Below are 22,274 nucleotides of genomic sequence, written 5' to 3' on the forward strand. Positions count from 1 at the left end.
ATAAAAACAAAATGGCGGTCGAACTGTCCCTCTTAGCAGGTTCGTTTCTGGAGACGAAACCTGAGATATATGCAGCCTTTTTTCTTGGATGCGTAGAATCAAAGCAGCACCTTAATTTTGAGGTAATTCAAAATAGCAGCTTCGTTTAAAATTCTCTGTTCAAAAACGTCTTGCTTTGTTTGTTTTCATGCGGTAGGTACCACGTGCAATCCTCCCCCGTGTATAATTATATATTTTTTCTACTTAAGAAAATTACTGATGACTGGATTGGAAAAGTCAATTCTCTTCTTAATTCAAAGACTGACAGGTAAGTGTAGATATTTTTATCTCGAGGTGATATGCTGTAAACAAATGTGAGCTGTCAAGAGGATATCTCGTTTTTACACAAATCCGTCTAACCCCCTCCCCCACACCCCCTCCCCCTCCCCCACACTGGTACCCCTCACCCCCTCCACCCTTACCCCTCACCCCTTTGAAAATGACAATGATTGACAGCTTCCCCATCCTTGCTGGATGGAAATAAAGAGAAAGCCTGACATGATAAAACCAGCAAACACAATGATTCTTTCCTATTCACCACATAAATGAAAATCTACCCAAGTACCCTAGCCTTATATTAATCAGATCTCAAAAAGTAGTAGGCCAGACTTTAAGTTGGCTTAAAATGAAGAGTGACCTGAAACTTTCCTCTGGTATAGACCTAACAAAATGGTCTATCAAAAAGTCTGTGTGCCTTTCCTTTCCCACAGAACCATGCTGTAAATGTTGCTTCATGCATGTAATTAGTCCTAATAATGAGACAAACTCTAAAAACTAATCCTACAAGCCATCAACCTGAGTGTGCAAAATGAATGAACGGTCTGGTATTGATTAATTTTACAGTTGGTTAGGTGTTTGTCTTCTTGGAATAACAGTTGAACAATGTGATACAGAAACCTTCAGGACAAATTGTTCATCATGGCTCAGAAGTCTCCTCCAGATAATCCAGGTGGCTTTCCTAGTTTCAAATGCTTGCCTTTGAAAAAATTGATTTTTCATAGTTTTTTAAAGCATTTTCAATCAAGTTTTCAATATTTACAGTCCTCAGAAAAATCAAGTGTTCTTTGGCATTGCAGCAAGATCCTTGACAGCATTTTAAAATATGCAGCAGAGGTAAGAGTGTGCTTTAAAAAAAATTATTACACGACTCGGGCAGTCAGAGGGCCAATAACTAAAATCAACCAATCAAAATGCTCTATTGCCGGTCCAATATTCTCTAAGTATTGGACCGGGCACTGTAGCGGCCGACACAAGCGAAGCAAAATTTCGACGACAACTATGAGTTTCGCAAATGAAGACACACTATGAAGCGAGGATATATTTTACGGACAAGCCTTGAATCGTTTATTTAACGTAGTCGTGGTATCCAAGTACTTATCGTAAACTGAAATATGAATTTATAAGGAAGAAGCTAAGCTAAATGCGAATAGACAAACCAACATTCCAAACATTCCGATATAAAGGCAAGATGCAAAGCTAGCTAAAAACTCAAACAAACTCACAAAAAAAACTATATATAAGCTCAAGGAAAGGAACATTAGCACTTACATAACAGTCCCGCTTGTAAGAATCGAACCAAAACGAACTTCAATATAAGTTGGGTATTCGGAAGCGAAACGGGAAATCCAAACAGACACTTACTCTAACACAGAAAACTGTAGTCTTACGGCAAACGACAACAACCAAACGATAAACCAAAAAAACTTCAACTACTCTTCTCTAAAAATCGCACACGTCAACATTAAAAAAGGGTCCGCGTGATTTGCTTACGAGATTGCTTCGTAACCTCAAAGCACGCGCACGCGAGTCGCGCGCGCACAAGTTTGTTAACGTCTTCTTAACAGCAGGCAAAACCGTGGCAGCTGTTACAGGCACTGTCCCGAATGGTCCCGAATGATACCGCACTTGTGTCCCTTTGAACTTCAGTCATATAATAAATCTCTTATTCACCAAGCTTGCTCAGGACCGTACTGGAAGAATATCAGCCCTCGGTCTTTTTTGTACGGACCTCGCTGCGTTTGGTCCGTACTGTCAAGACCTTGGGCCGATATTCTCCCAGTACGGCCCTCGCACTTGGTTAATAAGATATATGTATTTAATTTCCCACGCACAAGATCACTGTGTGGTGTATGTTTGGGGAGCAGGGATGGCGCAGTGGTGAGAGCACTCGCCTCCCACCACTGTGGCCCGGGTTCGATTCCCGGACCTGGCGTCTCATGTGGGTTGAGTTTGTTGTTGGTTCTCGTCCTTGCTCCGAGGGTTTTTCTCCGAGTCCTCCGGTTTTCCTCCCTCCACAAAAACCAACATTCTAAATTCCAATTCGATCTGGAACAGTGGACAAGAATAGCCACCCAGTGGATGTCCATTGTTAAATCATTATTTATTTATTTATTATTTATTTATTTATGTCCTCCCCTGGGATGGGATGGGTGGGTACTAGGGCCCGCAGTAATTGGCACAAGCTGTTGCGGGGTCCCTGCCTGTCGGTGAAGATAATAAATGAAATTAAATTATTTTTGAGTAAGACTGCTAGAGCTGATCACCTTTTATTCTCATCATTACAAAAATAGACATTTTGCTTACAGTAAACTCACCACTTGTGATAACAAAAGTTGTATTGTTTAGTTTTCAGAGTTATCAAGAGAGTTGTCTAACTCAGTCCTTCCATCCATTATTTCAACCATGTTGTCCAACAAATGTTCAGTAAGTACAATGTAAAAAGTAATGAACTTATAGAAAGAACCAGTACAAAAAGAAGCAGACATTGCTTTATTTTGATCAATGATCACATCTGTAATCATTTGTAGGACGAGTCGTCAGTCTTATTGATGCTATCGTCATGTGTTCACTATTTCCCAGGACCTTCAGGACCCTCTAGGGTAAGTTATTGTAATCAGGCTCTCTTAGGTGCTGCGGCAAATTCGAGGAAGTCATGAAAGATAAGTTATCACGAATCAAGGGGCCTACTATTGACAATGACCTGTGCTGGGAAACTCATCTGCTTATCTCTTGCAGTACTACAACACCTTCCATAGCCACACCACATGCAAAACAATACTTAAATTACATCTTGTATAACTACTTCACTGCTTATAGTATGCCTCATCAATAAAACAAAGTTTTAATAGGTTTTTTTTTTTTGCTGACAAGTAGTTAAAGCTTAAGGTCCCTGGCATGTTTGATTTTATGTCAACTACACATTGATTGTGATTTTTTGTCTTTATTTACAGAATCAAATTGAGAAATTTGTTTTACCACATTTGAATTCAATCTGCAATGAAACAATGAAGGTAAGTTGTTGTGGTCAATTGAACACTTTTAATAGCAGGCAAGATCTCTGGTGATTTCATTTAGTCAATATACATAGCATACAAAACAAACTTGGCTTTTATTTACACTATATAACAAAATGTATCAATTAAAACTACCGATTAGAAAACAAAATCATATTAACCCTAAGCAAACAAAAAATGCAAAACTGAACAAAAACATACTCTGCCGTTCAAACACATATCTAAGCAGAGACGTGGCGGCAGGTCACATGACTTAAAGCAGGAAATATTCATTCTAACATCAATATAAGGCAGAAATTCAAAATATTAATAAATAGTTTATAAGATTTTTACAGTCAAAAATAATACTCAAATGATGAATTAGCACCAGTAGTGAAGAATACTCCTTTTTCTGTTTGAGTGTAAGTCAAGAGAAACAAGAACATTAACTGTGTATGTTCTTTTTTTGTTACAGGCTGCATGCAATTGCTATGCCTTGTTACCAAGGTGTAATCGCAGTGGGTCTAATGATAAGCGACAGCTGTGTCCATGGAATACACAGTGGAACAAAGTGCTTTGCACAATTCATCAACTACTTGATAATGCTTATGAAAATGTCGAGCCAGGTATGTTGTACCCTGTGAGCAGAGCCTTTTTAACCCATCCTCAAATTGAAAAGGGAAAAAGGCTCTGCGGACATCCTGTTGTTGCTTGTTTGAACATGCGCGGCAGTTACCTAGAAACTGATCCTTTTCCAGGCCCCCTTGAACTATTGTGGACACAGATTTGGTCATCTGTGTACATGAAAAACAAAGGCGTGTACACCAAAACCGGTTTGACTGGAGGCAAAACCGGCTTGAGTAGCCTGGAGTTTTGGGCTTCCGGCATTTCAAAGCAACAACGGGATGTCGGCAGAGCCTTTTCCCTTGGAGGGTTAAAAAGAAGAGGAAAAGAAGAAAAGGCTCTGCTCGCAGGGTAGGTATGTTGTTTATGATATCTCTAATTAATTTATTTTAACAGTAAATGGTAAGGTTCATTGACTAATTTTTTACATTATTCACTCCAGTTGTCAGCAGGCCCTCTCAAGACTCTAAAGATGAATCTCTTCCACTTGGCGATGTTCCACCTTCAGAGCCTGACAGGACACACACACTCATCACAAGATTGAATTCATTGCTTTACCTCCTCTCAACAATGATTAGGTAACTTATTTTCGTGGAACAAATGTATTTAAGTGATAGAGAAAACTTGATAAGTCTTTTAGTGATGTGTTATTTTCCCTTTTAAAGTTAATCATATCTGTTGCCTTCCTCGATTTTTTCAGGAATGTTGATAAAGAATTTTCATCAATTGATAATTCTCTTTCCTCTGTCAATTTAAGGGAAGAGTATCTAAAAGTTGTGGCAGTTCCCATTGATTCTACAATGAGCCTTTTAGTGAGGATAATGAATGTGACCTGCAACTCACTGGTAAGACTGATAATTATGTATTGATCAAGAAGTTCATTAAATATAAAAAATGATACGTTAGAAGAATGGCTATGTATGTATACTAATGAAAGATATTTTACTTTTTATCTATAAATTGTTAACACCAATCAGTGTTAAAGGAACTTTACTGTAAAAATATTGGACTTGTGTACTTTTGAGCTTGATTTAAATTTTTATTTTGTAGAAAAGTGCTGTTGTGGTGGAATCAGTGTTGTTGAGAGCAAGTCTACCATTAATCCATATAAATGCTGTAGATTTGTTAACCACATTAGTCACTAGGTACTGACAGTATGATATTTTTTTTCATTTTAATCAATTTATTTAGTTTCCAGTGTTTGTTACTTAAAAATACTAGCATTACTTGGTGTTGGTACTAAATATCATTATGATATTGTCTTAAGCTAAGCTGCTGAGTAAAGTGTTGTTAGTGTCCTAGACATGAACAACCTAGTATTTAAAACATTTTCAAGTTATGCCTTAGAGCATAGCAACTTTGATAGGAAAAAAAAATTAAGAAACTTCTAGATGGGGTTTAAATAATAGGCCCAGAGATTTTCTCTTCAGATGACCAAACCTTTTCACTCCTAGAGTGAGAAGTAACTTCTGATATCAAAATATTGTCAAACAGAAAGGAAATGAGGAGAAAGAAAAAGATTGAAATGGGACAATTGACTGATTTCACACTAAACTCCCTTAAATTCTAAATGTATAGCAAACAGTAAGTAGATCTGATTTTGAGACCTTGAAATGGAAAGGGTTATGCATTTCTGGAGCTGCTTACTAGAAAGCTATTTTCTTTCCAAATGTACAACAGGTGTAGAAATTTGATGCTTCCATATTGTGGCTTGTTGATAAAGCTACTGGTGCAAGAGCTTGCTTGGAGTGAAACTAAAGATCCTGCTTACGGCTTCAACAAACCATACAGGTGAGAAAGAAATTTTGAAATCTCCATCCTAAACTTGAAAAAAGTACCTTTAATTTACATTTGTTTAAATTAATTTGTAAAAGTCTTTTCATGTCATTTGTACTTACTCAAGTATCCTCCAGCGGTATGAGTACGGCAAAATAAATTCTGAATAGGGTCACTTGGAGGGCTAAGCTGGGGAAAAATCTCTCCATCAGGCTAAACGCCAACTATTTTTTCTTCGACAGGATAGTTACCTGAGTATTTTTTTTTTCCTTTTTAAAGGAAATTGAGGTGTTCTGTTTATCACTGCATTGAGCACTGGGTTCAACTGACAAATAGCCTGCCTGAGGAGGGTGGTGTGGTGACCAAGTTGATGTCATTCATGCTTGATGACCTTAAGCCATTAACTTGTCAAGCAAAGGTGAAGTTTTGAAATAATTGACAAGGCTTACAAATGGCATTGCAGTAAACTTACAATCAAAAATGGAGCTGAGCAATTGTGCTCTGAAGATAAAATAATCATTTACAACTTAGACACTTCACAACTGGGTTTGAGAGAAGTCAACCTGTCTTCATTTTTTCAGCCCTATAAGTTTTCATAGCAGTCTATTCTCAAGGCAATCATTTCTGGGAGACATCACCTGTCATCTGTATTGATAATCAACTGTCTAGTAGCATTTGCAAGTTGTAAGCAGCCATTACATTGGAGATATCACCTGTAACAACATAATATGTGGCCAATTTTCATCTCCACCCATAACAATGAGTGAGCTCAAATGTGACAGGTTTAATAATACATAAAAAAAAAATTATGCAGTTCTAACTGGCTGAAAACAAATGCATATTCATGTAACAGGAGTGCAAAGTTGTAACTGAGTGCAAATTACAAACACTGCACTGTCAAAATTGTCTCCGTTGTCTCTTAGCTTTCTGTGATGCTTTCTTTATTTAAATTGTTAATTAGTTATGGCATGATTTCTCTTGAAATTTGGTGTAAATAAGGACTTGTAAATACAAATTGCAGGAGCCCATCAAATGAGTGCAGTTTTGTTGTCTCTGAAAACTTTATAGGCACTTATTTATGCCAAATTGCACTCGAAGTCATGTTATAGCTTATACCTACAAGTTAAGGACTTAATTGACAACCTTGGATTCCTAGAAAACATCTAAAAAAAGGGTCATTAAACAATTGAGGAATTAGAACATATAATGTATTTCTTGGATGAGATTATGCCTTACAAGTGTCTTCAATTTTTTTTCTTTTGATATGTAGTTAATACCAAATGTTAGCAGTGGAAATAAGCAGCAGTCAAGAAAGGTACCCTTACCATGAAGATACAACAAACAATGAGAGTTTAACAGTTCTTCTTGATAACCTTTTTCATATTGGTGTGTATTTTTTTGGTAGGGGAAGAAAAGAAAGATACAAGATGATGTTGAGCAGTTACTAACAGGTCTGGGTGATAACATACTAGTGACAATAATTTTCTTGCCGTCACGTTCTAATTGCTGACTGCAGGAAACTATAAAAAGTAACTGTCACTATTTGCAGCAAGGTCTGAAAATTTTCTACAGAAAACAATGTAAAACTAAATAACCTCCTTAAGACTTTTTTTTTTTATTACCATTTTTTATTACTATTTTTTTTTTTTTACAGTAGCAAACTATTTTAGTATGGTATATTATTGCACTCAAATATTGTATTCTCCCATATAGCTGTTGAATATTAAACTTAAAAAAGGAAAAAAAACAACAGTTCTGAAAACAACAGTTCTGATACAAAAAGGGTTTTAACAAAAATTTGTGTAAGGAAATTAACTAACAATTTCTGATAGAAATGTGACGTAGCAGTTTAGATTTCGCTACGTGTTTAAGCTATACTTTATGTAAGCGGAGTTCTGGTGTCTCTGGATAGCACAATAGCACATGTAAAACTAGAGTGTGCAAACCGTACAATAAAGGTTGATCTTCTGTGAGTAATAGCGCAGAGTATACTTCATGGTGACCCCGACGTGACTCACTCGAAGATCAAGAAAGAAAGAAGAAACAGTTTGGAGCCTTCGAAGATACTCCAGGACGAAAATTCGAAGGGACACGGTGATCGAAACAGTAAACCACACTGGCCGCCATCTTGGATTTTGGAAAGTGCCATAATCTGAATTCTTTTCACCGAAGCCATCCCAGCACAGAACAGCGAGTCTGGATTACTGGTCCGCTTGTCCCAAACGGTAATCCAGCCCAGTGGAGACGAACAAGAAACAATTTCGTCAGTTAAGTGCATGAAAGCAAGTGAAGACGTCGATCGATCGCGCTAGTTAGTTTAAAAAAAATAAAAAAAAATAAAAAAAAAAAAAAAGTCACCATGCCTGAAACAGACGCAGAAAGGAGGACACGACAAGCTGCCATCGAACAAGCCGCTAGAGCAAGGCTACATGGAGTTGAAATGCCCAAGAGGTTAGACTTCAGTGCCAAAAAGCTACACCACGAATATTTGTGCTTCAAAACTTTGGCGAAAAAGGTGTTAGAATGCTACGAAGGGCTCGAGGACAGTGTGAAAGTAAACAAAGTGCTAATGTGGATGGGACCAGAGGCTTGTGTCAAACATGAGCAACATCCATTTCCACCAGGAGACAAGGAAAAACTCGAACCGCTGTGGACCTTTTTTGACAACTTGTGTTCCAAGAAAGAAGGTTGCCATGGTTCGTGGAATGCTGCGAGAATGACCCTGAAGTTCATGAGACAGGAGAAGGGAGAGTCAGTGGATATTTTCTACGGACGGATACGAGATGTACTTCACCAATGTGAGTACGAGCCCGCAATGCAAAAAGTTCTCGAAGCGGAAACCCTCAAATATGGACTGACGAACTCGAAAATTATAGAGAAAGTCTATGCTTTACCCAAAGAGGCAGATGCAAACTGTGTTCTTGAGACTGCCAGAGCTGAGGAACAAGCTCAGACGCATATACGCGAAGTGGAAAAAATCAGAAGGGACCACAACCTGGGAGAAACTAAAAGTGCAGAGGAGCTCGAACAAAAGAAGAAGCCATTCAGCAAAAAGCCCAAGGATTCCAGTGATGGACGTACCAAGAGCCAGTACAACTGCACAAGATGTGGACGCAAACATGGTCGCAGAAAATGCCCTGCCTATGGGAAAGAATGCAGCAAATGCAAAAGGAAAGGCCACTTTGCTGAGCAGTGCCGTAGCAAGACAAATGCTGGTTCTCACAGCAAGGGACCTAGCAAAGAGCAACAAAAATCCGGACCCAAGAAGAAGTTTCACGAAGCAACTGCAGACTCGGAAAGTAGCGAAGCAGACTTCACAGAGTATGACACCGATGAGGTCACAGTGCAAGTTGACTCCGTGGAAGCAAAGGCTGAAGAAACCAAGTCTGAAAAGACTCATTACGCCAAGAAACTGCCCAAGCATGTCACCAAAGTCTATTTAGACGAGGACCAATCACCTGAGGTATTCTATGCCACTGTGGAACTTGAATTGCCGAATGGGAGTACAAAGAAGCTTAAGGGCAAGGTTGACACTGGAGCTCAGGTAAACTTGATGAATTATATGACATTCCGAGAAATCTTTGGTGATGACGCAGAGAAAATCCTGCACAACAGTCAAGTGAAACTAACAGGCTATGGAGGAAAGCGTTTCAAGAATCACGGAAAATTCCGTATTGATTGTGTTCGCCACAATAATGTCATTGGCCGACGTGTCGAATTCTTCGTATCCGACTACGGCAGCAACTTGTTCTCACTAAAATTCACCCGTGCGATGAAAATCATAAAGATTATGTGTGAGGAGGAGAAAGACTGCAAAGACTGTCATGGTCCTTATGACGTGAGTGAGGTCAGAGATAGTACTGAGGAAGAAAAAGAAGAAAGTGCTGCAAACACACCCAAGTACTCTCTCAAGGTGAAGAAACCCATTGAAATCAGGAATACAGCCCAAGTAATCAAGGATGCCAATGAGGTGTTCGAAGGCATTGGAAAGCTAAAAGGCTACCAATACCAGATCGAGATAGATGACAAAGTCCCTCCGGTGGTCAGTCCAAGATACAGTGTACCTCCACCAATGCAGGAGTCTCTGAAAAAGAACTTAGACTGGATGGTGGACATTGATGTCATCAAGAAGCAACAAGAAGCAACACCGTGGGTAAGCAATGTACTATGTACACCCAAACCCAACGGAGACATACGAATATGCCTGAATCCAAAGCCACTCAACAAAGCAGTGAGGAGGCCACACCACTTTGCACCAACAATGGAAGACATCCTACAAAAATTACATGGGTGCAAGTATTTCTCCACCCTTGACCAATCATCTGGCTATTGGAATATTGAAGTTCATCCAGACAGCGTACACCTACTCACCTTCAACACACCATTTGGACGGTATGCATACAAAAGGCTTCCATTTGGACTTGTGAGTAGCCAAGACGTATTCCAACGTGCCGTTGACGAAACATTTGGTGACATCCCCAATGTCTACTGCATTGCAGATGATATACTAATTGCTGCAAGGACAAGGGAGGAACACGATATGGCAGTAAACAGAGTCATCCAACGATGTCGAGACTCAGGCTTCAGGCTCAACCCAAAGAAAGCAAAGATCCTATTGAACCAGATCAATTACTTCGGCCACACCCTAACAAAGGAAGGATTAAAACCAGATGCAAAGAAGATCCAAGGGATAAAGCGGTTGGCAGTGCCAAGGAACAAGCAGGAGCTACAGTCACTGCTGGGAATGTTCAACTACCTGGGAAAGTTTGTACCCAATCTGGCTGCCAAGACACAGGACCTTCGCGCTCTGGTAAAGAAGAATGCAGAATTCGTGTGGGAAGAGACACACACCAAGATATTCGAAGCACTGAAGGCCGAGCTCAAAGACAACATGACGTTGCAGTATTTTGACCCAGAGAAAGAAATCATTATTGAGTGTGATGCCAGCCAAAAGGGCCTGGGTGCATGTCTACTCCAGGATGGCAAGCCAGTCAATTTCTCGTCTAGAAGCTTGATTGACGCAGAAACCAGATACTGCAACCTGGAACGCGAGATGCTTGCTGTTGCCTGGGCAGTCAATCACTACCGACAGTACGTATATGGACGAAGATTCAAGATAGTCAGTGACCACAGTCCACTCCAACAGATCATCAAGAAAGACATAAGAGATGTAACTACCCGGCTGCAACGACTTTTGCTGCGATGCCAAGGCTTTGACTTCACAATCGAATACAAGAAGGGTGTCGAAATGCACATCTCTGACTGCCTCTCAAGGTGTGTGCCACCACCAGCGCCCAATCAAGGACCAGTATTCCCAGAGACCAGCCAAATTGGGATATTTGAGGTCACTGCAGCAAACGAATCAGACATTCAGAAGATCCGATCGGCTCAAAAGAAAGACCCAGTCTTCCAGGAGCTAGAGAGTCTCTGCCAGCAGGGATGGCCAGAACACCGCAATCAAGTGTCTGAGCTGGCGGTAGCCTACTGGGATTACAGACATGACATTGCAATCATTGATGGAATTATTGTGAAGAGCCAAAGGATCGTGGTGCCACAGAAGATGAGAGAGTGTTTACTCCAGAAGTTACACCGAGTGCACCAGGGGATAGACAAATCCATCCAAAGAGCCAGGGACAAATGGTTCTGGCCTGGCATGACTGAACAGATCAGGAGGCTAATCCTCACCTGCCCATCCTGCCTGGAGCACCAACCTAGACAGAAACAAGCAGCGGTCATCCCTGTGATCACAACCAATGCCATGCAGATACTGGGTTGTGACATTTTCCAGCATGCTGGTCGATGGTACAGTTGCATCATCGACTACCACACCGGATACCCATGGGTAAGGCAACTGAAGAACCAAGAAGCAGATACAGTTATCCAACATTTTCAGAGTGTCTGCAACCAGTTTGGTTACCCTATGGAGGTAGTGAGTGATCGAGGCTCACAATACACTTCTAGCGACTTCCAGGAACTCTGCTTGAAATTCAACATCATTCACAAGCCAGGGACCCCTCACTCTCAGTGGAAAAACGGCCGCTGTGAAAATGCCATTGGGAGACTCAAGAGGTTACTTGAGAAGTCCAAAGAAGAGGAAACGACCATGGAAGACATACTTGTGAACATCCGTGACACACCGCTAGATGGAAATACTCCCTCACCCTATGAGCTGATGTTTCACAGGAAGGTCAAATCAGACCTACCCTCAATACCACTCAGCCTGTTCGACAGCACCAACAGCATCAACGCAGGCCATAGAAGTGTGAAGCACGCTGAAAGAACGAACGAAAGCGAAAACAGAGGTGAACCATCAAGGCTGGAGCAACATCAAACAGTCATGTTTATGAAGAAACCTCAGGAAAAGAAGGCCCGATGGTCAAGTGGGACAGTCGTCACTGTGGACGGTCAACGATCATACACCGTGGAGGACGACGCAACTGGAGCACAATATTCCAGAGATCGAGTCCACATCAAGCCAACTCTCGGTAATGCCGCCACTCCACAAACTGCGAAAGCCGCTTCCAAAGGAAGAGAAGTGTATCAGTGCCAGTTGGGATGCCAAGCTCCAAAGATACGGCTAGCCCACCAAAGCCGAAGGAAGAGACCCCCATGAAGCAGAAAGCTGACAATCCATCAGACAGCATCAAAACATCCCGACCAAGGCGTGTCATCAAAGCACCAGTGAAATACGGATATGAATGAAACCTTGGATGTGACATTTACACAGAAGTGATTTTAAAAAAAAAAAAAAAAAACACACAACAACAAAAAACTGTTGTTTTTTCTTTTATCTTTAGATCACCAAGCTATGTTTTTTTTTATTATTCTGTTATAGTTATATTTGTCAGCCCCAATCAGGAACTGACATTGTATTAGTGGAAACTTTGTTTGTTTTGTTCTCAACAAGGGGGATGACGTAGCAGTTTAGATTTCGCTACGTGTTTAAGCTATACTTTATGTAAGCGGAGTTCTGGTGTCTCTGGATAGCACAATAGCACATGTAAAACTAGAGTGTGCAAACCGTACAATAAAGGTTGATCTTCTGTGAGTAATAGCGTAGAGTATACTTCAAAATGCTTTATTAATTTCAAAACTATCGGGGGAATTTTTGCATGATAAATTTAAGTCTCTCAATCATTTCCAATAAGAACTGATTAAATCCCTTTTCCATAATTAAGTCGCATTAAAGAACATTTGCTGCTTTTTATGAACATTTTTACTGTTACAAAATGTTGACTGCTTTCATTGATGGGTTCACAGGGCAACAAAAGATTGATGAAAATGCAAATGAGAAAGTTACATACAGAGCACTCAAAGGTGAAGTAAAAATTATTTTTTCTCATCTCAATAATCTAATATTTTTAAACTTTGTTTTAAATCAAGACCTTGATGGTAACTGATGCCAGTAAACTATCCTAAGTTATGGCCCTAAAGTAACCCTTTTCACTCTGAATTTTATCTACAGCCTTATGTTCAGTATTGATTGCAGCTGGAAGCGACATTCCTCATGATGCATTTAGGGTCAGTAATTATAAACATGTTGTTTTGTTGCTTCTACAATTGAAAAAGTGATTGATTGTATTTATTCCCATTTTTAATTTCTTTTTAGGAAGTGCAAGTTGTCCTTGTTAAACTGATCATTCAATGTCAGCAATCATCATGTAGTACTTTCCCAATACCTTACCTGAGTGCTGATTGTCGTCGGGCACTGTACCGCACTCTACTTAACTGTCTGCTAACTAACTCTCCTGGTGTTCCACCACCTGTGCATCATGCTGCAAGATTATTTAGTTTAGGACTTCAGGATATTGATTTTAAGGTGAGTCAGTTTTTAATTCAATAAACACTGCTCTGGAAAATTAAACAAGTATTTGGCAGGGTAGTGAATTGTCCCTCACAGGTTGATTGCAATACTTGATAAAATTTAGAAATTGAGATATAAAAGAAATGCTCAAAAGTGAAGCCTGGAAAATGAATTCAAGTTTTAGTTGATAGCTGTTTGATGTGTCTGCTGACACAGTTTAACACTCTCTTTAGGAAAGAATTCCTTTATCAATTAAACTAAGTATTCCACTGTTTTGAATATCCTGTCTCCAGGGGTTAGTGTTGCTTGTGCTCTGATTCTCAGAACAAGGATTTTAGAGGGAAAAAGGTCTGAAAACAGGCCATATTTTGCAAGATATCCTATTTTCAGTGGCAGCAACACTCTTTCCTAGGTATCAAGTTATTGCCAAGAGGCCCTAGCTGTTGTTAATACAATCATCCACCCACGGATATTCCCACAAGTGTGTTCTGCACCAGGGCCATTGCAGCTTAGCATCTCTGAGCAGCATGCAAGTACAACAGAAATGGCCTCTTGTATTACATCTGAGTATGTTCTGAATACAAGCTGGCACAGTTTGGAAGGGGAATCTGACAGCAATGATGGTAATCATGCTGATCATGTACAGACAAATGTAATCTCTATGGAACAAGAGGAGTTTGGAGCTAAAGGGGGAACTGTGGATAACAGTGTTGGGAATCAAACAGTACAAGGATCTAAACAGAATGTAACATCTGAAAATCAATCTGATAAGTCTTGTGCTAGTGAAAGGGAAAGCCAAGTAAACAGTGGAAAAGATAAATCACTTGCTGATGCAGGAAATGTGGATAGCCAGATCTCAACTCAACCTCAGAACAATGAGTCAAGTCAGATTGTTTTACTAGAAACATTGCCTAGTGAAGACTTTGGGCCTTCTCCACAGTTTGCTAGAGTATCTGAACCCAAGAGAAAACCTGATGCTGATAACTGCAATTCAAAGGAGAGAATTCAAACATTGTGTGATGAAGACTTTGTGCCTTCTCCACAGTATGCTAGAATATTTGAACCCAAGAGAAGGAAAGCTGATGCAGATAATTGCGATTCAAGTGAGGGAATTCATGTTACCAACAACAATAGTACTTCGCCCACAGAAAATAAAGATCAACCTAAAGAAAGTGTTGCAATTAGTGATAATACTTCCTTAAATGAGGTAAGCTGAAGGGCTGTTTTCACTTACTCTGTGGTCTTTTCTTTTACAAAATATGTATAATGTAAGTAATCAACACAATATCAATAATAATTAGAAGAATGATAATCTAGCAGTTAGTATTCCACAAGTTGGCTCTTCCTAACCACTGTTTCCAGGTCAAATTGGAATTTGGAATGCTGGTTTTTGTAGAGAGGGCAAAACCAGAGGAGCTGGAGAGAAACCCTGAGGGCAAGAATGAGAACCAACAACAAACCCACCCCACATGTGACATTAGGTCCAGGAATTGAACCTAAGCCATTGTGTGTGTGTGTGTGGGGGGGGGGGGGGGGGGGGGGGGGGAAGAGGGGTCTCACCGTTGCACTCTCCAATTTTTTTTTTTGGCATTTGCCAAACCATTAATCTGTTCATTTGTCAGGAGTTGTCTCTGAATGAATCTATTTTCAGGGGAATGAAAATGATGAAACTGCCCAGATGTTAGCTACATTTGTGGACTCATACCCAGACTCTGATGAGCAAGAATTTTCATGAGCCTTGTAACCAAGCCTTCCTGGAAGAGCCAGTTAGACTTATATACCTCCAAATAATAATCAGCTGTATGGAAACAACTCAAGACATCAGAACTTCAAATGAAATTTAATGCAAATGTAGTAAAGGAAGGTAACTACAGTATACTACACCAACAGAAAACATGCTTTAGTTAGGTGGGGCAAAATCAAAACCTTGGTGAAGTTTATTCATCTTACTAACTTTTTTTAGAACTAAAAAAGGTCAACTTAGGCTGTCAAATAAAAGAGCTTGCTCCCTCTTCCAGTGTATCAAATAAACCACAACTTATTTACTTCCATATCACCTTTTCATTATGTAACACCAGTTAATATCTGTTTCAATTAAGTTTACCAGTACAGTCCGACCTCTATTAAGCAGCCACCCTCCCTTGTGCGGCCACTTTCTAAAGTCCCAATTTTTTTCTCAGTTAACTGCTGTATTTGATACCTCTTTTCAACAGCCACCTCTATTAAGCGGCCACGACCACCTTCTTGCTGTCGCAAGTGTACTATTTACATGGTTTTTTTACCTCCATTAAGCCGCCAGTAAATTATCTTTCCAAGCAAAATGGTGACAGATGATATAAGGTGATAACTGATAACAACAAGAAAACAAGAACTGCAATTTTATCTCCACCATAACAACTCACAAGCCACATGCACGTGCAAACTTTTCACATCCGCCACTAAACAAACATAACAATAGCTGTGGTTACACTCCCCTCCTTCCCAAGGTAACCCTGTGGGTAATAACCTTGGGATGGGTTTGGGTTTCTGGTCAGGTTTAATCCTCCGGTTACATTGCAAACAATTACCCGAGGTCAACTTTTGACCTAGCAGTGTTTGGGGAGAAATTAATTCGTCATGGAGATCGCAAACCGCGAAACTTATGGTTTTTATTGGAGTATTCAGAGCAAAGACGAGTACAATATACTTAATGTGAACCTCGAAAGTTGGCCACGTTTGATGCCACGTGTCTTGAATTTGGTACTTGCGAGGATATTTGCCGCCATTTCAGCACAACACCACAAAAATGCCCAGCATGTGCTGCAGTTTCTGGATTTACTTTTTTTTTTCCATCCAACTGGTTGAACTACTCTTGTGGTTTGATAAACCCCTGCTAACCCTACGACTTGGTTCGGGAAACGTCATGGGTAATTCTTTTGTTCTTTTTGATGTATTCATAGTGATTTCCCATGGGCAGTTTCATTGTGGGAATAGAGGTCACACACAAAACACAGACTTCCCGTGGCTAAGGTCTCACTTTCCCTTGGGCAAGAGGTCTAGTGTAACCCCAGCTGTTTTGTTACAACCAAAATCTGTACAGGAAAAATTTATTACTACTGTACTGGAAATCTACAAAAATCCATGCCCCTCAAGTTTTGATTTTAACCATTGAATTGAAAACTCGTCCACTGTGAAGCAGTACTCGCATGGAATTTCTAAACCATAGCCGGCCCCTCTGTTTACGTGTTTGCCTCTCACAACAGCTCTTCCTTTGTTTGTTGGCCTCTTGAGAAATTTTGTAAGCCAAAGGGCTATAAGCCCTACGTGCCCTCTGTTTCAGAGCTAGAACTATGCATGGGCTAGAAATGCACTTGATGTTTTGTTACAATGAATTTTAAAAGCATTTTGCTATATAGAGTCAATAAAATCATGTTTTCTGCCATCCTTATCCAATTAAAATTGTACCTCTATTAAGCCGCCAACCTCTATTATGCGTCCACTTTTCAAAGTCCCAGGGGTGGCCGCTTAATAGAGGTCGGACTGTAATTAATTTAAAATCATACTTCTACATGTTTTGTTTTCCATTTTGTCATTTTTTCAATGAAACAACTACAGTTACCAGTAGGCACATTATTTTGTGGGAAATTTTTAATTTTTTTCTAATTGTGTCAAAACAAATTAAAAACAAGAATATTCTGCATGTCTCAATTTACTTACATCACTTGTTATCAGTGCTACTTTACACATCTTCACTTTCACCTTCACCAACAGTTCGTAGTAAATATGCATCAACAGTTCCTTTCTTTCTGTCTACCTCTGGAGCCTTTGTACTTTCCAGATTAAATTCTTTTTGTAACTTCAGTGCAAACTGAAGGTCTTGTTCTTCTTGCTTTCTTCTTTCTTCTACGAATCTTAAATTGCTTAAGTTAAAAATGTCACTGGATGTAGAACTTGATGAAAAGATGGAATCCTCTTTGTCTTCAGAAGAATTTTTTCTGCAATTGGATGTACTATTAATTCCTTTGTTCTTTGGTAATCCTGTTGACAAAGTAAATAGAATAACTTGAAATATCCACAGAGGATTTCCTGTCTGTAGAATTACCAGACATTTATTTCTTAACTTTCAAGTAAAAACTTTAAGCTCTTGAAGTAAAAAATGATTAAATCTAAGTACATAGCCTATCCTAAAACTTTCATTGCCTGCAGCATGTTACAATTTCTGCTCTTGAAATGAAATAATCACCTGGGTCTATAGCATTATGCTTTCATTGTGTTTTACTGTCTCAAAAAGAATCAGGTCTTCATTACGCAAAGTACATGTAGTGGTACCTTTCTAAGAACATGAATAAAATTTGAATGAACACCTTGTACATTTCCCAAAGAGGACTGCCTTGTAGGAAGGAACCACCTGTCTAGTGTGGAGTTGCTGTGACCAGCTTGGGTGTCCTGTCCTTTCATCTTTTTTCCCTTTACACTCTTATTCTTGTAAGGGATGGTCGATGAGCTTCTATTCTTGGGCAGCTGACCCTGTGAGTTCTTTAGAAATCCAAAAAGCAAAAACACAAAGATTTCAATGATTAGCTTTAAGCCAAACTTAGAAAACAAAAATTTTTAATGACTTGTAATTCAGTTAAGCCATTGTATGCTACTTACCTGTTCTCGTTCTTCCTTTATCATTTTTCTTGCAAGTTCTTCATCTTGTAGTCTCTGGTATTCTAGAGACTTCACGAATCTCTCTTCCTCTCGTCGTAACCTTTGGATGACCTCTTCACTCGCTTTCACTTCTTCCTCTCTTGCCTGTTGCAACTAAGACATAAGTAAAATAACAAAATAAAGGAATTGGACATTCACTTTGTCTGAGGCAAAAATGAGTGGTTACAATAGAAAGGTAATAAATTAAAACTCCAAACAACTGTCAGTCATTAGAGAATGTCTGCCTTAAATAAGTACCCCTTCAATTAAATCTGAACTATAGTCAGCCATTATGTCTGGGAAAATTTGTTCACCATCTGAAAGATAATATAGAGATTCTGATTTGTTACAAGGGAAAGGAATTTATTTCCAGTGGGGATAACTTTATGTAAGAATCTAAAAAATATTTATAATACCAGAACACAGGTCTCTTCTTTTACCTAATTAGAGGCTTAGTCTGGGACAAAATAATCTGGTTTTATCAATTATCAACTGAGTTGATATTGTGAATTGGCCAAAGTACAGAGAATCTAAAGCTGGTGTTTCAAGCATTAGCCCTTAGTCAGAGCAAATTCAATTTGCTCTGACTGACAGCAAATGTTCCCAATGTCAGTTTTAGAATCTGTCTACAATGGCCAATTCACATTATCAACTTAGCTGATAAAACCAAACTATCTATGTCATACCCCCCACTGACAAAGCACCACAGATTCTTTAGAAACTAACCCTCTTGCATCCATGATAATTATTCTTTCAAGAAAAAAAAATATCTGCAGCTTTGTCACAAGGTTATCTTTCAGAGATCATAACAGCATGTAGTCTACTTTTACAAGTGTGATTTTAATCAGTTGAAGGCCATTTTTTGTCATAGAGTAGTGCTTGCCACATTTTTTCACTAATATTCGTAGAGGAACACCAAGAGATGCCAGCTTAGGTACATTTATTTAGTTAACTGTTGTTAACTTGCCTTCCTCATTTCCTCTTCATACTCTTTACGTAGCTCTCCGTCCTTGGATAAGGTGCGTTTCACAGGTGGCATATCTGTACCAGTGAAATAGAAAAAAAAATTACAACTTTTAACAGAAAACAATATACAGGCTATAAGTGGTCAACACCATTTCTGAATCAAGATGTACCCCTTATAAATGGATTGTAATTCTTCCCCAACCTCCTCATTTTTCTGTCTCTTCAAAATAAGATTAATAACTGGATCACTAAATAATACTAGTGAGCCTAGAACAGATTTGAAAAAAAAAACATTGTCTCAAGATTGAGTAATAGGTTCAAAAACTAATATTTCTCATTCTAATAATCTTTGAGCCGTATTTTGCTGTTGAATGTTGTGGGAGCTGATAAGTGAACAAAAATAAAGCTAATACGTGATGCAAAACGAATCTTGTCTTCTTTTATGCTTTAACTGTTATACTAGGACCTCGATATTTTAAATTTCAAAGTTTTGTTGATGTCAATGAAAGCATTAGCGTAGCAAAGCCTTCTAACCAAGGATATCGTCGTCTTCTTCACCGCGTAATCTTTTCCGACATTTTTCTGGAAAGAGCATCTGAATTTGTTGCCATCGTGTTACGTTAACCAGTGTCCCATTCCGCGAATTTCTTCTCGCCCAACTTGAAATTCTCATTCGACAAAGAGGGCAAAGGAAATTCGCCTCCTCCACATTTTGCTTGAAGCACGGCCAACACAGCTCGTGTTCACAAGGCATGACTACAGGTTCGATAAGTATTTGCAAACATATGGGGCACGTGAAGTCAGAGACAGAGTTGCAGATCACATTTTCGTCGCCTAAGTTACGTTTTTGTTGCTTCTTAGGGCTAACGACTTTGTTCACACAAGATTCGTCGTTCTCGTCGCCAGCCGCCATCTTGAATGTTATTTGGATGTATGCAAATAATTTCTAAATTAATTTTGGCGCGAAAACGAGCCATTGGCCTACCTACTTCTTCATTTATTCAGTATTGTTCAGAATTTTTCCAATATGATTTAATTTATAGGGGTTTTTGTGCTAAGAAATTCACAATTTGATTAATACATTTTTTTCCTTTTAATTTTTCTTTCGGCTGTTTCTATTCAAAATATTGAGCAACTCGCGGCAACAAATGGCGGGAATTAGTGTTAGTGGCGGGAAAAGCGACGTTCGCTACTCTTCCCTAAAGCTGAATGCGCTTCAACATTTCGTGCCTCGTTTGATCTGCGCATTTTACAAACAACTCGGTACTTCTTGTCTTTTCCGTTTCAACATTCAGACAAGTAATACCCCTACTGTTTTAGTGAAAGATGCCATCAACAAAAGTTGATTCGACTTCCACAACTCCTCTAGTGGAGAAAGAGGTGGAGAAGTTTCCAGAGACGGACGAATCAAACTGTGAAGGAAAACATTGCGAAGAAATGAAGACTGAAGAGATCATGAAGACTACCGAGGAATCGGAAAAGATGAAAAAAGAGAAGTTTCCGGAAACTGAAAACAAAGACGAGGTGAATACTCCGTCAGGAAATGAGGGGAAAACAGATTGTGACGATGAAGAAAAACCCGCGGAGACGAAGGAAAACATGGCTGAAAACTCCAAACGAAAGTCGACAGAGTCAAGTAGCCCAACAGAGGATGAGGAAAGCCCCCCCAAGAAAAGGAAGTCTTCTTAAAACAACAAACAAGAAGGTGGTAATTTTGTTTAGGTTTTGTACTGGAATTTGACTGGACTGCCCCTTTCGGCTATTTGATAATTTGCGCCGTTGTTGCCAAGAGTTTTTTTTATACGGGCTGACAGGAAAAGTGGGCGTCAAGAATTACGACACTATTGAAAATTGTACTATTCTGAGTGACTTTAAATCCTTTTAGCCTCAACAAGATTGCAATCAAAGCATTTTAATTAAAACTCAGAAAACTTAAAGATTTTACTTCAATGTGGATTGACAAAACTTCGATCTTATTATTTAATATTCGTAAGAAGCAGAAGAATCGATCTTGTTTTCAACTTGATTTGTATGTATTTATAACTTCGTTCCCGTTTCAACGATACTTTTTCAAGAAGAGGACTGTGTCTAGTTTTCTAATAAAGATCTCATCGTAACGAACTCCTTGGAATCGCGATTTGAGAAGCCCCTCCTCTACTCGAAATATCATAAATACTTCACTTATCAGTTGACCCTCAGTTTATATTATGTGCAATTTTAATTCAACCCTCCACAAATTATCAACGAGCGAGAACACCGAAACAACTCATCTTCTGAGAAAATCGGCTTCGGTGATGACCGGAAGTAAATCTTTTCTACATTTCATATCCTTACGCAAAGATTAATTGACTTGTAAAATTACCCAACTTTGTGCACAAACTGGGCAAATGCCAATTCTGCCACGAATCGGAGTTGAATTTATTACTATTGCTCTCTGATTGTAGATGACAACAAAACTACTTCCGCAAATCGCAATGTCTGGCTTTGATTTGAGCTAAATAGTGAAGTTAATGACTCCCTGAGCTGAGAAATTTTTTTATCGTCATTTCAGAAGTCACAAATGGAAATTCTAGCTCGTTCTCCTGTCGGCACGTGCCGGCCTGCATGTCGAACATCTGATGATAAGAGTTTATCCGAAACAGACTTCACTCTTTATCTTTCAAGGTAAAAGATTTGATGTTATCCCAACTGGATAATTTGCGTTTTTTTTTTAAGACTGAGAATATGATAAATGGAGAGGTTGTACTTCTCGCTTTTAAGCATGAACCGCCTCTTACGTAATTCATCTATTCGGGAAGGACTAAGAAAACGTATTATATTCCACAGTTTTCCTCGGGTTCCCAATTGTCTGTAAGGGAAGATGAAGAATTTCTCAGCCTACAATGCAAACATGGATAGTACTTGATGGATAATTCAAGTTTCATTTGCTGATGTTCATCTTAAAAACTCGTTGTAACTAGCTTGCATTGATAAAGTCATTAGGTAAGGATTAGAGTAAATCTCTCTTCCTAAAAAAGCTGAAAAGGGCAAGTTCCTGTGATTACTGAAAGCTGAGTCAGGAAACCTTAAACCGGAATTAACGATCACTCCCTGCCAGTGCCGTACCACATTCCGCCCCCGTT

The 22,274-nt window shown here is 39.2% G+C and overlaps 2 protein-coding genes across 3 annotated transcripts; one reads left to right on the forward strand and one right to left on the reverse strand.

The window, feature by feature from the left end:
• The first annotated feature begins 6 nt into the window (after nucleotides 1-6).
• Nucleotides 7-21,273, forward strand: LOC111328443 (proline-, glutamic acid- and leucine-rich protein 1). The gene is made up of 20 exons (XM_088728841.1): nucleotides 7-122; nucleotides 249-307; nucleotides 883-988; nucleotides 1,081-1,152; nucleotides 2,665-2,742; nucleotides 2,847-2,918; nucleotides 3,270-3,329; nucleotides 3,787-3,937; nucleotides 4,378-4,513; nucleotides 4,693-4,780; nucleotides 4,986-5,080; nucleotides 5,616-5,726; nucleotides 5,991-6,129; nucleotides 6,982-7,026; nucleotides 7,117-7,162; nucleotides 12,972-13,028; nucleotides 13,177-13,232; nucleotides 13,321-13,530; nucleotides 13,928-14,722; nucleotides 15,167-21,273. Exons 1-20 carry the CDS (start codon nucleotides 12-14, stop codon nucleotides 15,248-15,250), a joined length of 2,571 nt encoding a protein of 856 aa, XP_088584967.1. The 5' UTR covers nucleotides 7-11; the 3' UTR covers nucleotides 15,251-21,273.
• Nucleotides 15,337-20,065, reverse strand: LOC111328444 (uncharacterized). 2 transcript variants are annotated; one of them, XM_022932876.2, is made up of 5 exons: nucleotides 19,687-20,065; nucleotides 19,154-19,227; nucleotides 18,148-18,300; nucleotides 17,859-18,030; nucleotides 15,337-17,532 (listed from the first exon to the last, which is right to left on the reverse strand). In XM_022932876.2, exons 1-5 carry the CDS (start codon nucleotides 20,063-20,065, stop codon nucleotides 17,234-17,236), a joined length of 1,077 nt encoding a protein of 358 aa, XP_022788611.1. In that variant the 3' UTR covers nucleotides 15,337-17,233. The 2 variants fall into 2 exon arrangements, with proteins under 2 accessions (XP_022788611.1, XP_022788613.1); XM_022932878.2 differs by having other exon boundaries at nucleotides 17,395-17,532; nucleotides 17,824-18,030.
• Nucleotides 21,274-22,274: the final 1,001 nt, after the last annotated feature.

Source organism: Stylophora pistillata, chromosome 7 (genome assembly GCF_964205215.1).
Source record: "Stylophora pistillata chromosome 7, jaStyPist1.2, whole genome shotgun sequence".
Classification (NCBI taxonomy): Eukaryota; Metazoa; Cnidaria; class Anthozoa; order Scleractinia; family Pocilloporidae; genus Stylophora; species Stylophora pistillata.